At 41.4% G+C, this 15,407-nt stretch overlaps 5 protein-coding genes across 5 annotated transcripts; 3 read left to right on the top strand and 2 right to left on the bottom strand.

The window, feature by feature from the left end:
* Window positions 1-970: 970 nt before the first annotated feature.
* EAE98_006277 (uncharacterized protein) lies at window positions 971-2,448 on the top strand (the record flags this gene model as incomplete). Its single annotated transcript, XM_038953900.1, has 6 exons — window positions 971-1,029; window positions 1,083-1,177; window positions 1,234-1,265; window positions 1,330-1,689; window positions 1,750-2,275; window positions 2,390-2,448. The coding sequence occupies 6 exons, from the start codon at window positions 971-973 to the stop codon at window positions 2,446-2,448; spliced, it is 1,131 nt and encodes a 376-aa protein (XP_038809690.1).
* A 765-nt stretch (window positions 2,449-3,213) lies between these two features.
* Window positions 3,214-4,815, bottom strand: EAE98_006278 (uncharacterized protein; the record flags this gene model as incomplete). Its single annotated transcript, XM_038953901.1, has 1 exon — window positions 3,214-4,815. One exon carries the CDS (start codon window positions 4,813-4,815, stop codon window positions 3,214-3,216), a length of 1,602 nt encoding a protein of 533 aa, XP_038809691.1.
* A 1,087-nt stretch (window positions 4,816-5,902) lies between these two features.
* EAE98_006279 (uncharacterized protein) lies at window positions 5,903-7,303 on the top strand (the record flags this gene model as incomplete). The annotated part of the gene is made up of 1 exon (XM_038953902.1): window positions 5,903-7,303. One exon carries the CDS (start codon window positions 5,903-5,905, stop codon window positions 7,301-7,303), a length of 1,401 nt encoding a protein of 466 aa, XP_038809692.1.
* Window positions 7,304-11,694: 4,391 nt separating this feature from the next.
* EAE98_006280 (uncharacterized protein) lies at window positions 11,695-13,083 on the bottom strand (the record flags this gene model as incomplete). Its single annotated transcript, XM_038953903.1, has 4 exons — window positions 11,695-12,119; window positions 12,185-12,632; window positions 12,687-12,757; window positions 12,873-13,083. 4 exons carry the CDS (start codon window positions 13,081-13,083, stop codon window positions 11,695-11,697), a joined length of 1,155 nt encoding a protein of 384 aa, XP_038809693.1.
* A 765-nt stretch (window positions 13,084-13,848) lies between these two features.
* On the top strand, window positions 13,849-15,250 carry EAE98_006281 (uncharacterized protein; the record flags this gene model as incomplete). The annotated part of the gene is made up of 3 exons (XM_038953904.1): window positions 13,849-14,346; window positions 14,408-15,021; window positions 15,082-15,250. 3 exons carry the CDS (start codon window positions 13,849-13,851, stop codon window positions 15,248-15,250), a joined length of 1,281 nt encoding a protein of 426 aa, XP_038809694.1.
* Window positions 15,251-15,407: the final 157 nt, after the last annotated feature.

The raw sequence follows: 15,407 nt of genomic DNA on the forward strand, positions 1-15,407 counted from the left end.
CTGAAGATAAGGTCCTGTCAATTGATACTTTTAAGTATTGATCATTAATCTATTGACAAGGAGAGCTTATAGTATATTGCCAAGGGTCTTTGACCTGAGATGGGCTGAGAGTGTAACAAGGAAGCTATCTAGCATGTAGGTATTCCCTCTTCGCTTCTGCGCATGATCTCGAGGAACTGGCCACCGTGTGATATGAAGTGAACAATAAGCTTGCTGCTATCGTGCCCTGCATTATCTTCCACATGTTTTCCCCGTGGTATTGGTGACATCTAAGTCAACCGCAATGTTTGGACCCTTTCTGAATCAAGCAATTTTCGTGTTTTGATCTAAATCCGCCACTTTCATTGGTTTGATGTGAGATTTCTGTCCGAAACCCGAAAGCTTAATCGAGATGAATCTATCGCACTCTGTCGCACGGAGCTCCAAAAGATACCTTTGGGGGATCTCGTCCGTGCAGGGACGCAGATCTTCTCCGACCAATTGTTATATTATTACAGGGTCTCGGGTTAAATCATTCTTAGTACGAAGTAGACTTCTCTTCTCCAAGGTCCCAAACATCTTCAAAATTATCACAACAACAAACTTTCGCTCATGTGGACCTTTCCTTTCCGCCTTCCCTTCTTCGACCCTCTACATAATTTGCCATCTAGCCTTTAGGATTTCATGTAATTTCAATATCAAGCCGACGCACTATTCGTGGCGCTGCTCTACTGATGGGTACTAGGTAGACAAATATCATTGCCATTAATATGAGATTGTTCCACGCACAAGGACTAACCGTTATTACTTTTTGCTACCCTCATTCTTTGACATCAAACTATTGTTTCAGCACTGATAGTTCCCATCTCATCTCTACTAACACATTTTCCTATAACTACCTATTCACGATCTTTCATTTCTTCAATGTTTCAAAAGACAACAAAAGATCAGAACCTCATTTTCCCAGAGAATACTGATCAATAGTAGAAAAATGTCGAAAACTGTTCTGATTCTTGGTGCTTCTTATGTCGGATTAACAATCGCGCACAAGTCAGTATATCTAACTGTGTGATGCGATGAAGAGAGTGACTAATGCTATGCAGGCTTTTGAAAACGACTCTATCGGCGGTTCCTGAACTCAAGATAGTTTTAGTCTCGCCAACCACACATTTATATTGGAATATGGCTTCAGTTCGAGGTTTGTGGCAAAACATCTATTCGTACTTTTGATTCTATTCTCACAAACGGCAATAGCAATTGTTCCGGGGCAATTCGGAGATGAAAAGGTACGCCAATACTTGATGTTAAATATTCACCAATCTCTATCGGCGTAATTGACACTATTTCCAGATGTTCGCAGAGATTGCGCCTGGCTTTTCCAAATATCCAAGCGAATCTTTCGAGTTCCTCTTAGGGACAGCTACGAGTATGGACCCAATCGCTAAAACAGTTACAATTAGAACTACTGCGGGTCCGGATTCGGTTCAATCATACGATTCGTTGGTCATTGCTACCGGTAGTCACACCATAGGCGAAGTACCGTGGAAAGGAGCTCCTTCTGGATATGAACAGACTAAAGAACTACTTCACAAATTTCGCGAGAAGGTGGCCAACGCAAAATCTATTGTAGTGGGAGGTGCAGGACCTACGGGCGTGGAGACTGTTGGGGAGTTAGGATTCGAATTTGGAAAAACCAAGGACATAATATTAGTACGTACCATCGCGTATAGTTTTAGTTCCCAATTAAATAATATACTAACCGAAAAATAGATAACATCAAGCGATGAAATTCTCAAAGGTGCAGTTACCAGCCCCATCGCCTCAGGAGCACAGAAAGAGCTGGAAAAAATGAACGTCAACGTGAGGCTCCGAACGAGGATCAACTCGACGAAAGTTCTCCCCACGAGCCAAACCGAACTCTCATTATCCAATGGCGAGAAACTCGTTTGCGATCTCTATCTACCCACGCTGGGCACGATCCCAAACAGCGAATACATCCCCAAAGAACTACTCGATGGCCAAAACTTCGTCAAGGTAGATCAACATCTCCGCGTCCACGGCGCAGAAGATGTCTGGGCCGCAGGTGACATCATCGATGCGCAACCAAGCCAATTCGTCTACGCCGATAAACAAGCCCACGCTCTAGCGAAAAATCTCGATCTCGTGCTGAGATTGAAAAATCCAGTCGTGTACAAAACGGATGGCGCCCCCATGATTGCCGTTGCTCTCGGTCGAAGCAAAGCGACGGGCCGCTCGGGGAATTTCAAATTGCCGAGTTTGATTGTTTGGTTTGTTAGTAAGTATTTGTATCCTCTTTTATTATTCCTCTTCCTCTTCCTCTTGAAAAGAAAAAAAAAGAAAAAACTCTCCCAACCATCACATTATGACCCACTAACCACATCCCTACCAGAGGGTCGCACGCTGGGCACCCAAAATCTACTTCCATACGTAAACGGCACCAAGTTTTGAACGGACGGACAAACGCACACACAAATCAACAAACGAACGCACACACGATGCAGGATTAATGTAAAATGTAATGATATGGCGATGTAATCACGAGCATAATCTGGAGAATTGGACTGCTTGGGTCGGGTCGGGTCAGGTCTGGTCGGGTCAGGCGCGCATATATGGAGGTTGTATTATATACCCAGGCCGCTTTTGGAAGATGGAGGATACCTACCTATAGCGAGCAAAGGTGTTGGATATTTTTATTTTACGTGTAGTGTATATAATACATATAATACTAGATAATTTTGGTGATTATTTATATTTATTGATATTGATATTGATAGTACGGGATGGGATGTATGTGTTAGCCGTGAGTACCTTCGCGATGCTATGCAATGCTGTTTAATGCTGTGCAATCATTTTTATTTCAGTCTGTCTAAGTTTCTGGATCTATATAAATCTCATGAATACGTCTGCTGATGGTTGATGGGTCGAAGGGTGGATGAGCGTATTGTAGTTGTACAAGTATGAAAATAAAAAAGAAAGAAGAAAAAGAAGAAGAAAGAAAGAAAGAAAAAAACACCCTGCTCGCTCTGCCCGCCATTCTCCATGAAAATCTAGAATAATCAGACCCCCAAACTCCAATCCCACACACAGTCCTGTATTCCTTGTTCCTCTACAAAAACTCAAGCTCAACCTGCAAAAAGATACCTGATATAAACTACACCATGGTCCCTTCCAATCCCATCCCAAGATCCACTTCCTCTATGAACTACATACACACTACGATCTCTCCTCAACCTGCACCCCCAGCTTCTCCAAGACACTTTTCATCTTGCGATTATCCACAGTCGTCTCCTTCATTTCTCCTCTCATGAATTCATTAAATTCTTCCCATCCATCTAGATACAAATGATGGCCTGCTTTTTGGATAATGACGACTTTTGCGCTACCATTTTCTAGTTCTTTTTCCTCTTTCGATGCTTTAGCGAGAGCTTTTTCGCGCTCCTCTTTACAAGCTTGTTCGGCGGCGTAGCCACCGGCTACATCCATCCAGTCGTTGTCGCCGTACATTAAGAGGATGGGGTAGCCGTGTTCTTTTTGGGTAAGGGATGAGGGAGAAGAGGAAGGAATGGGTTGACGGCCTACACCATGGATGCGGCGGATTAAAGGAGAGCGGGCAAAGGCCCCTGGGGCGAGGATATAAGGGAGTGCGTATTCGCCCGATCCGCGTTGGCGAAAGAGGGAGTAGGCGTACATGTGGAGTGCTTCATTTTCGTTACTGGGGAGATGGGAAAAGCGGCGGGATGTCCAGCCGGAGACGAGACGGGGTCCCAGGGGGCCGGCCCAGCGAACGAGAGAAAAGGGGGATACGTTTGCGTCCCAGAGGTAGGTGAGCCAGAAAGGAAGGGGTCGTTTTGCGGGTTCGGATTTGGATTTGTTGTTTTCGCGTTTGTTGCGCATGTTTCCAAAATTGTTGTTGTCACCGGTGGCGCGTCTGCTTGGATTGGAAGAGGAGGATGAAGAGACAATGTCTGCTTCTTGGTCTTGTGTAAATTCGCTTGCGAGAGTAGATTCTTCGGGCTCGGGCATGGCCGCTGAGGTAGCATAGGGATCTTCAGGAATTCCCACTGGCGAGGCGAGTATCAATTTGTTGAGATGCCCAGGATATTTAAGTGCGTATGCAACAGCCATGTAACCACCCATACTGTGGCCTAAAAGTGTAAATTTGTCGAGTTTCTTAAGAACACGCCATTCTTCCAGCGCATCAATGAACCAACTTTCTGTTTCTGCGATTTTGCCAGCTTGATCCTTTGCACTTATTTTGAAGGGTGGCCGGGTGCTTCGTCCCATTCCTAGCATATCCAGAGCGTATATTTTCCAGCCTGGCACTCGACTTAACCCCTCGAAGTTTTTGTAGAAGAATCCGAGACCTGCACCGTAGCCGTGAAGCATTACCAATGTATCCTCGACTTCTTCTCCCAACCTTTCCACGGAAAACTCATTCAATGCTCTGTTCTTCCCGCTCAGTTTCACAAGATTCGAATGCCATTGTCTTGGACCATGAGGATCGTTTATGGAATTTGTTCGCACTGGTGCAGATACAGCATTCGGATCATCGTTTACTGATATTGTTGATGTGCCAGCTGAGACTGGGGCAGAGCCAGTCTGGGTATGTGTAGGTGGCTTTTGTAGATAGGGAACGAAGGACAATACAGTGTGTTCTGCGACAGCCGGTGAAACGCTTGACCACCACTGACTGAATGCCGGCTTATAACCTAGAGGAAAGAAGCCTCTTGCGGGGGCATTTTCCTTGGAGTTCTCACGACGAGAAGCGAGTGGAGATTGTTGGCTTCGAGGTGCCTCAGTATCAGAGGTAGCCATTGTAGTATAGGTGGTAAGATTGGAGAGTCGTTTCAGATATGGGAGAGCAGACTTTCGTCCACCGAATTTGTCTGATGGTCCTGATCGCAATAAGAGCGATATGAGATTTGTGTGATACAACTTGAATGATCGAGAGGCAACGCGTGTACCTCTCAATTGCTTATAAAGAGAGTAATGTTACTTTTACTGTCGGCGGAGTTAAGGACTTTGGAATAGGTACGGCCGGTGGACGCCACTTTAAATGTTTCGCCGGCTTATGGATTGTGGGAGTACGGAATTAGATAGAATAAAAGATAATGTGAGGATGGATAAGCATACTGTACTCGAGGGAGAAGGTAGCAAGCAGGAGAAATCATTCAATCATTTGAAGGGGTATTTAAGGGATTTATTTGATGTACAAGAGTCAGTCTGATCTATTGACAGGTCGTCATCGTAATGGCGAATGCGAATGCGATCAACCAAACTCGGTGATCGGAGCAACCACAATCCGAAGTTCACCAGTGGTTCCGTAGAACAAGGCCGTGAAAATGGATTATATTTCCTCTATTCGCATTTGCTTCATTCCGATTGGACCTGGTGATAACATACACCTATCTTGAATGAATTTGTATAGAATATAACGATTTATTGAATTTACTATAAAATCTGGTGGTTGGTGGTGGTCGATGATTGAAGATAAGATATTTGGTCGAGTAAGAAAACATCCTCCACCATACCACACCGATGACGGTGTCAGCTGCTTGCATGAAAGTATCCAAAAGCGAGACACACCAGACATAAAAGTTATCATTGCCGAGCTTCTAGAATATTGATCCTCAACCCAACGAGCCAACATCAATACCTATCGGTGAACTATGCCACCCCATATTGCTCCACAACTCCAAATTTATTCTATTGGTAGCTGACATTGGAGTTTGTTTACCAAACAGCGCATTCCATTTTTTTCGTCCTTCAATATAACTTCGTTTTTCCCAACATTTTCCACCCATTGCGCACAAGCCTCCAATTCCACAGTTCCACCATAGCTACGAGGAGAGCATGATGATAGTGCCATAGCTTCAAATACTATAGACGTTCATCCATCGCGATGTCTAATCTCGACCAGATAGTCAAAGGCGCTCCGCCTCCAGGTGCCCATATTCCTCCCATCCCAACTACTGGTGTTACACCGTCCGAACCTTCCATTACCGATCCTCTCGCATCCCTTCCCTCTTCTCCCCCGCAGATCTACCTCAATCTTCTAATCCTCGAAGCTTCACTTCGCGCGCAGTGGCTACAACTTCGCTCACGAAGGCGGCAACATGCGTTCTTTTTGAGTTTGCTAGGGCTATGGATTATATGGTTTGGATATGCCTTATTCCTGGCGCCGAGAGAAGATGGCAGTGGTGTAGGCGGATCTGTATACTGGGTTGTGGAAATGACGGAGAAAATGTGTTTCATGGGCGGTATAGTGACAGCACTATTAATCTGGGGAACTGGACAATGGGAGCGAGGTATTCGATGGCCGCGAAGATTTGTGGGTATTACAAACAGAGGGCTTAGAGGATTTAATTGTAAGCTGGTGGTTATCAAGCAATCTTGGTGGAAGGAATTATTGTCGGCATTATCATTTCTATTCTCGTACGGCTTGTTCTCAGGCAGCAGCGGTGGGAGCTCATATCGATTTGTGGATCAATCGATATTGAAAGAATCGGAGAAGGCTACGAAGAACGGAGGGCATCATGCGCTACGGAATATACACGAAGATGATGATACGAAACGTTATGAAGAAGACTTGGCACCTGGTGGAGATTACGTGAAGCTTTTATTGCTTCCCAAACCTTTCTCTCCTAATTTTAGAGAAAACTGGGATATATATCGTACCGAATACTGGGAAAAGGAAAATGAGCGACGAAAAATATTACGACAGAAATTGAAGGACCGGGAAAGGAAGCTAGCAAAGCAACAAGGTGGATGGTTATGGTGGACCGGGTACCGCGGATGGAGTTCAGGGCATGCGACGGATGTTGAGAAGATTCATCATCGACCTCATCGACAAAGTACAGCATCGAAACGTGATAGGAGTGCAAGCGTACGATCACATTCTCATTCTCGCAATTCATCTCGAAGCGCAACACCTACCGCCGAAGCTGATGAAAGACCTGGCAGTAGTCACACAAGGAAAGCTAGCAGCGCATCTACTGCCTCTGAGCGTAGGAGAAAGAAGACTCTTCCTGTTCCAACCACTGGGCAGAAACTCGCACCCCCTTCTCCCAGAGTGGGGGCCGGAGGTTCCAGATCTTCTACCCCTGATGTTCCATCACCATTAGTTAGGGAATCTAGCTTCACTAGTCTCTCTTCTCTAGATAGTGAGAGGCCGGTTACACCACTCTCAGGCGATGCTGATTCCGCAAGTACTAGATCATTAAGATCTTCTACAAAGGGGAAATCGGGTAATTTGAGGGCCTCGAGAATCGATGCTTTGGCAGCTGAAGGTGATGAGAAATAGAAATAGATATCCTTAATGCTATGAATGTCTTGTCTTTACCCCCCTTCTGTTTATTGTTTGCTAGTGATTCTGCAAGTAGATTGTCATGTTGTAGTTGGCGGCTATTGTACTCGTGACAATTGACTATGCTTTAAAGAAAGTAGTTCTGTCGTTCTTTTAAAAGTTGATTGATTTCTGGTCGTTGAAGGATGAATACAGACTTCTAGAAGAATGACCAGTGGTCACCTTAGCATTAAATGTATGACATTCCTGAGTCAAGTGACTCGAAGAAATAGTTTGATTCTTGCCACTGCTATAGTCATGTCAGTTTCCGGAAGTCCTTACGCTCATCTTAAAAAGCTTTTTAATGTTGTTAGAATTGTCTCTATCCCCTAAGGTGCCAGCTTCGGGCGCCCTCGCTTAACAGGGTCTTATTGACCAATCAAAACATCAGGATTCTGAGAATTCTCATAATTTCAACATATTTTTTTGAATTAATTATTACATGCTTTGAAATTTAATAAATATAAATAGTACAATCTTTATATTTATATAAAACCTTATATATATCTTTATTTTATAAATAAATATTGAGTTTTTGATTTAATAATGTTTTTAATTATAAATTATATTAAAATCGTTTATAATTATTATCTATTTCAGAGTATGAAGTATAATAATATTTATAAAATCTTCCACTAATTCTTTTTCAATAAAAAAGTTTTGGAAATATATTTGATTTATTTATTATTACTTTTCTTATAAACTTCAATCTTTAAATATAATATAAGGACCTTTATTTATAATATTATCTTCGAAAATATTAATGTTCTTATTCAACGCACGGGCCACATCGGGCGCCCGAAGCTGGCACCTTAGGGGATATATAAATCCTATATTCTACCGAGAGACATATACATCAACAGTTTGTTATCTTCCGGATCGTATTTACAATACTTACTTCCTGTTCAGAGTGAAATATCTGGTTTCTGGATTCGATATATACATACAATACCTGTAAGATATAAAATCTACCAGCTTGATACTTGATTGGGATATCCTCAGTTTTTATCGAGATTCGATTGATAGGTTGTATAATCTTATGGGGTTAATTGAATTCCTTCATTTTCTTCTTTGATGTCTTTGATGTGGAGGTACAGAGTTTAAGAAGTGATTACTACACACCTACTTAGACATTTATGGATAGATTGGGTTGTGCGGGCTTCGAGGTTAGCAGTGATGATTGTCTTAATAGCGGGAAGAGAGATTCATTCATTTATTCATTGAGTTATGGTGGTGATGGTGGTGGTCAAGTTACAATATTGGTTGGTGATAGACAATGTACCACTACCACAACAATGACGATCCATCCATCCATTCATTATAATATATCCTTCACAAGGATGACAAATGAATCAAAGCCTATTTAACTGGAGAAAGATTAGCTTGTACCACTTCACACAATTGACGCCTCTAGAAACTATCAATGCAGAGTAGCATATGTGAATCATACGCGAGAGGTGACTTAGGCATGAGGATACCTTACAATCTTCAAAACCCAAGAAATAAAGTCGGGCGTTGATTTGAGATTATGCACTTTGATTGGGTAATACCAGTTAGTATGAATTTGGATGATACCACAGCGGAAAGATAGATTCCGAGAGGGGAGGTAGTGTATAGAGTGTGACAGCTACAGAGTGATCTGAATCAGATTATTCTCGAGTGTTATTTGATGAGAATACATATCAAGCTCTCTGAGAGATTCCCGCATAATCGAGGATTAGTGATTACCAGAAATAATCAAAATTCTATCATGTACACGTACACAATTCACAAAGAAGGAAGATCAATACAGGACACGAAACTCTCCCCTCCCAAATAACATACAATCTATTCCTCTTCCTTTTCTTTCCTCTTCCACTGTGCCACACTCACTCACTCATTTCCTCCCTGCGATCCCCATCGCATTTCATATGTAAACGCCACATCTGTAGATCCAGACTCGAAAGAAAAACATCTGCCGATAATATACGCCTTTTCCTCTTCCTCCTCTTTCGTAATACCACCACCTCGATTACTGGATATCGTATATGCACCTTTTGGGCACGGTAACTTAAGCTCGAAGCTTGATTCTGCATCTTGTGTGGTATTGGGGTATTGATTTAGAGTTATATTTGGCATGCGAGGGATGCATATATGCATGCTGCGGTGGTATTTTGGGGTTGGGATTTTCGTTTATCTAGTGGTGAATCCTTAGGTGCGACTCTGATATTCGATATTGGATATTACATATTGGATCTGGAGATGTACGGGAATGGAGATTGAGATGGATGGGATGGGGATGCTCGTTTGGTGTACCCCGAGATAGAGGAATACTACCTAGTAGGTACTGAGGTAGGTAATGAATAAATGGTAGGGTAGTATATGATGTCGGGATGGAATGAGATGGTGCTGATTGTGTGGGGATAGTCTGATTTGGTATCTTATGTATGCTGTTTAGGATGATGTTGTTAGTGTGAAGAAAATGGATGGATGAATAACATTCAAAAAGGAAGATGGATGGATGGATGGGTGACTTCGATCTTTTAGATACACACCTACCTAGATACCTAGCTAGTATTTGATTCCTTTCATGGATGAATAAGTAATTTGTAAGATGATGAGTACGCATATAGCCACCAACCCAAATATAGCACAAATGGATAGATGTTCTTCTCTCCTCACTTTTGTATTTCCTCACGAAAGCAACATACACGTATCAATGATTCAATACATCCAAGATTCCAGAATCCCACCCCTTTAAAATAAGTTAGATTCCCTCATCCCCAGCTAATACCCGAGCATCGGGATCTCCCACCCTGCCGAGCCTGCATGCATTGTATGCATCACATGTGTCTCCACTGCAGCATTCTCAAAAAGGAAGGACCTAATCTTGCCCGCGTAAATGTGGATTTGGATTTGCATCTGCATTTGGATGTGGATGAAACATTAAAGTCCGAGGAGTTCTACGGAGATTGATGGGATAACCTTAATAAGTCTTGTAAGCCTCATTTTTACACCCAATTTAATAACGTGTTTCTAAAATCTTGAATTTCAGTGCTTCAATAAAAATACCTAATTGTTAGATTTTCCGATTTCAACCTACAATACCTTCACCAATTGTAATCCAATTTAATTGAAAGTTTGATCAAATAATAATAAATAACTGATTATATTATTAATATGATTTTAAATGATTTAATCTCTTTTTAATTGAATTAAAATGAAAGTTTAAAAATAATCAAAAATTGCTTAAAACATATTAATTTTCAATCTCAAAATCGATTTTTGATTTATCTATCTTTAACTTAATAGCTCTCTTTTTAAATTAGTTAAAAACTAATATAACTATTATTCTAATTAAAATATTAATTATTCTAAAGAGTTTTTTAATTTAAAGATATATTAATATGACTAGAAGTGATTGAAATTGAATTTTCTATTTGAATAAAATTAATAAGATATAAAATTAGCTTCTTTTCTCGAAAACGAATTATTCAATTGAGTATAATAAAACTCACTATTTTACAAAATTTCGATACTACTTTTACTAATTTTACTAGACATTCAGTCATTCCCTTCAGAATTTCGAATTTCGAATTCTTTTATTTGAATTTTTAACTTTTATAATTTTAAAGCTCTTAAAGTTTTTAAAGCTTCTATTAGGATCTAAATAAGTTTAGAATAGTATTTTTGGAAAGAAAAATATAAATTTATATAGACCTGAATGATTTTGCTAAAATTAGAATAGATTTATAATACTTTTATTATCTAAAGTTTATTATATAAATTTTCAATTAATATGATGATATGGTTAATCTAAATAATAAAAATGAGGAAAAGCTTGGTCGCATTTTGATGTGTTTCATAATACTTACGCTATCAACCTCTATAGAAGGTGGTTTTCTAATATCCGATCCTGGGACGAGACTAGGACTGTTCGATTTGGTTTTGTCTGACGTGAGTACCTGTCTTTAACCGCGGCTGTAACGTTGAGGGTAAGATAGAATTTGGGAGGGAGATGGAAAATAGAATGTAGGAAATAAGTCGCATGATTGTGAAGAAGATGGAGGAGTATGTTGAGAGAGTAATCGGGCGGAAAGAAGAAGTTTCAGATGTCTTTTGAACAATGTGATGCAATTTACTCGAGTAATGTACAAAATATATTTCTAGATAATATACAAAATTCCAAGGCCGCGAAGCATAAGTTCTCGCAGTTTATCTATCCATTGTAGAATTTTTGAACCTCAGGTCCAAGTCCATATGTAATACCATCATTAAAGCCAACGCCTTTCCATGCCATCCCATAATATACTATTCCGAAAGCCCTTCATTTCACACAAAAAGATCGTTCTTCCATCTCCCACTTCACGTCACCTCTCAGCCGGCAACCTACTAACCACAATCTTTGTACTTTTGTAGATTCCACCTCCGTTTTGTCCCTCAGTCTCTGGTGGTGTCACCCCCCTCAACCTCTCCTCGCTATCATTTTCCCCGTATATCGTATCACCTCCCTCAATATTATTGACCAAATCTCTCCCATACTTCCCCTCATAAGTATCTTTCCACATCTTCTTCTTCGCGCCCCCATTCTCCAACTCATATTCATTATTTTGTTTAACATAATTTTTTCTTAAGTCTGGTCCCGAATGTCCATTGTGATTTGAAACGCCAGCGGAGCGGCCCATTAATGAGGGGAAGAATCGATCGAAGAGGGGTTTGAAGTGTGGGAGCGAGGCACACACTACGCCTATATTGCATTCGATGGAGGACCAGACGGCACCACCTACATTATCATCTAGATGACTGTTAGACAACAACTCTCCTGAAAGCATTGCTGGTATCATTAGAAAAAGTACTCACAAGAAGGATCCTGCGATGCTTGAGCACCTTGCAAATAATAAAGTCTAATCATGCCCGTGACAACCACAAATCCTCCCACCGCAAAAACAATCATAAGCGCATATTTCTGTCTCCTCGGTATCTGAATCGAATACAACATCTTCATTGGCAAAACGTATATCACCAAATCCTGAAAGATATCCAAACCAGCATTGGCATAGAACAAAGCATTGACTTGGATACAATGTCCCTTGTCCGTAACAGGTTGTTCCCACGCCTTGGAAATCGGCGTACATTGGAAAATGGTCGCAATAACGCAGGATAGAGATGTAAGGGCCACAAAGGCCATTACACCCCAGATGAGAGTTCGAAGAACTTTGGAAGTGGCTAGACGAAGATACAGAATGAGGATAGCTATTTTTGTGACGGCCACACAGATGAAGTAGATGATTTCGCCGAAATAATAGAGCTTAGATCTTTGTTAATATGATAGGAGATTCATAGCTGAGTTTGCTAAATTCACCTCGAGAGATGCACTGAAATTTGTATTTTCGGGCAAATCATATATGTGTTGACCCAATCCAAATTTTACTTCTGTTAAACAGGTCAGTCACATTCATAAGTTTGAAGTTTGCTACACCCCAAGGGCGACGGCATGACTCCGACAGCAAACGGTATATCACTGTATATCCTCTCAGAAAGAACTCACGATTAATTGGATCAAGATCAAAAGCTATCGCCAAAACCCAAGCAACAATTATACACCAGTCATCGGATCCAAGTCCACCTTTAGCAAGCTTCAAGCGGGTCCAGATTCTTGCTGCTACCACTACTGTAGTAATAACAAACATAGCAGAGCATACTCCCAAAATCTGATCCACCTTAGAATCATGCGGTATATTGGGGTCCGTGGCTGACATTGCGATTTCACTGGTTGAGAAGAAGAAATAAAATAGTCGGACAATGAGCAAACAGTTGGTTGTTATTCCGAGGAGATATATGCAGCTTTTTTGCAGAAAAAAAGCGGGCGGACCCAATACTTAAAGTCAGGGGCTGCGCGGCAATGGCACAGTAAATATGGTAAGAAGGATCAACAACTATCATTATCGAAACAAATTGTACATGCCGGTAATCCTACCTATGTGAATCCCCAACAGGGTTGTAATCTTGCCCGTTGAGGTGATGAAAAACATAATGAGATTCGAATGCAGGATACCTTATCATACGTAAGGCAATACCACCCCCGGAATCCTTGAATAAAACGAGTTAGGAAGATGATACTGTACGGAACGGGAAAAGCGTTTTATGTAGGGGTCAGCTCAAGGGCTTGTGTTACAATAGGATCGTGGCATGCAGTGCTTGACAAAGTGGCATGTCGGTCAGAATATCAACGATAATATGACAAACCCTGTTACCAACATCCTGTCAACCCGCTCGGGTACATGCATATCTCCGATCACGCCGATTCGACTGTTCCGCACTTTACATCAGCCCTAGTCTTATTTTGGAACACTACCCCTCATAAAGTTCGAATTATTTTTTGTATTTCAACAACTCTCAATTCTGATTTTCTACAAATAATTTGCAAACAGACAAAACAAATACAAAGTTTCACATAATTTTACTTCTAAAAACTTTCTGACAGTATCTTTTACAAAAACTATTCGTTCAAAAAACTTTACAATATGCCTATTGACTTTCAACTCTCTGCATCTGAGGATGGCATCCGAAAACATGCAGCTGCATTCGCTGCTGGCCCTCTAAAAGACATCAAGAAGGTTTACTCCGCAAAGAAAGACGAGCAACAATTTCAATCATTGAAGCCTTTTTATGCTGATGCAACAGCTGGGGGCATGATCAAAGGCTTGATAGGACCTCATCTTGGAGGAGCAGGTGGAAGCTTAACTGAAGAAACTATCTTAGTTGAAGAGATGTATGCTGTCGACCCTTCCGCATCTTTGACAATCTTTGCAACTGGATTGGGGTTGACACCATTGAACTTGGTTGGAAAAGAAGAGCACAAAGAATTCTTGGAACCATTCTTGAATGGTAAAGGGGCACCATTAGCAAGTTTAGTATTCTCCGAACCAGGAGGAGTTGCAAACTTTCTAGAGAAGGGTGCTCCGGGGCTTAATACAACGGCCACACTTGAGGGTGATGAATGGGTTCTTAATGGAGAAAAGGTAAGAAGAACTTAAAGAAATCCGAACCTACATCTGGAACTGAAACTAATCCGAAAAACAGATGTGGGCTACCAATTGTGCAGGCTGGGACTTTGAAGGTGCAGACCTTCAATGTATAGTCTGCCGTGATCCAAGTGTTACTTCAGATGACCCCGCCGACGCAATCATGTTACTGCTCGTAAGCAGAGCCGATATTGAACGCAATGAAAAGGGAGCATTCAAAACACTCAAACATGTAGCAACTGCCGGACACCCCGCTTGCTCTGGCCCACATATCAAATATACCAACTTAAGAGTTCCTACCAAGAACGCTCTATGTCCACCAGGTCAAGGTGTTTCTGTAATATCTAGAGCATTTGATTGTTCAGCTGTTTTGGTCGGTGCCATGAGTGTCAGTGTTATGAGAGCCGCTTTTGAGGCAGCTCTAGCATTTGCCAAAGCCGATAACCGTAGAGGAGCAGAAAATTTGTTGTCAAGACAAGCTTTCGCAGATATTCTAAGCGGTATCAAAATGAAGACAGAAGCTTCCAGAGCTTTGACATGGAAGGCAGCTCATACCCTTAAGAATGGACCAGGTGATTATAATGCCAGACGTGAATTGGCATTGGCTGCGAAGATTTATTGCTCAGAAGCGAGCGTCAAAGTAGTTACAGAGGCCATTAATGCTGTTGGAGTGTAAGTTCCTTTTCCCACCATTCTCCACAAATTATGGAAGTCACTAATAATCTGCTATAGAACTGCATATAGTACCGAGCAGCCCTTCGGAGACCTATTGAACACAGCCATTGTCTTACCAATTTTCGACGGTGGCAATGTAGGTATTCGGAGACGGCATATGCAAGAACTGATGGCATCAGACTCGTATGATCCTTGGGCTTCTTCCTTTGGCCCATCCAAAGCCTAGAATTAGGAAACCCGAGTTGGATCTGCTGGTTACTTCGTGAGGGAAATGCGATTGCATGTATACCGAGTTTTGCAATCTATATGCCAATGTAAAAATACCGTAATTTAGATAGACGTTCAAAATAAGCAACAAATGTCTTTTCATTGTCATACAGGAC

Source organism: Botrytis deweyae (assembly GCF_014898535.1).
Source record: "Botrytis deweyae strain B1 chromosome Unknown BDEW_013, whole genome shotgun sequence".
In the NCBI taxonomy this organism is placed as follows: domain Eukaryota; kingdom Fungi; phylum Ascomycota; class Leotiomycetes; order Helotiales; family Sclerotiniaceae; genus Botrytis; species Botrytis deweyae.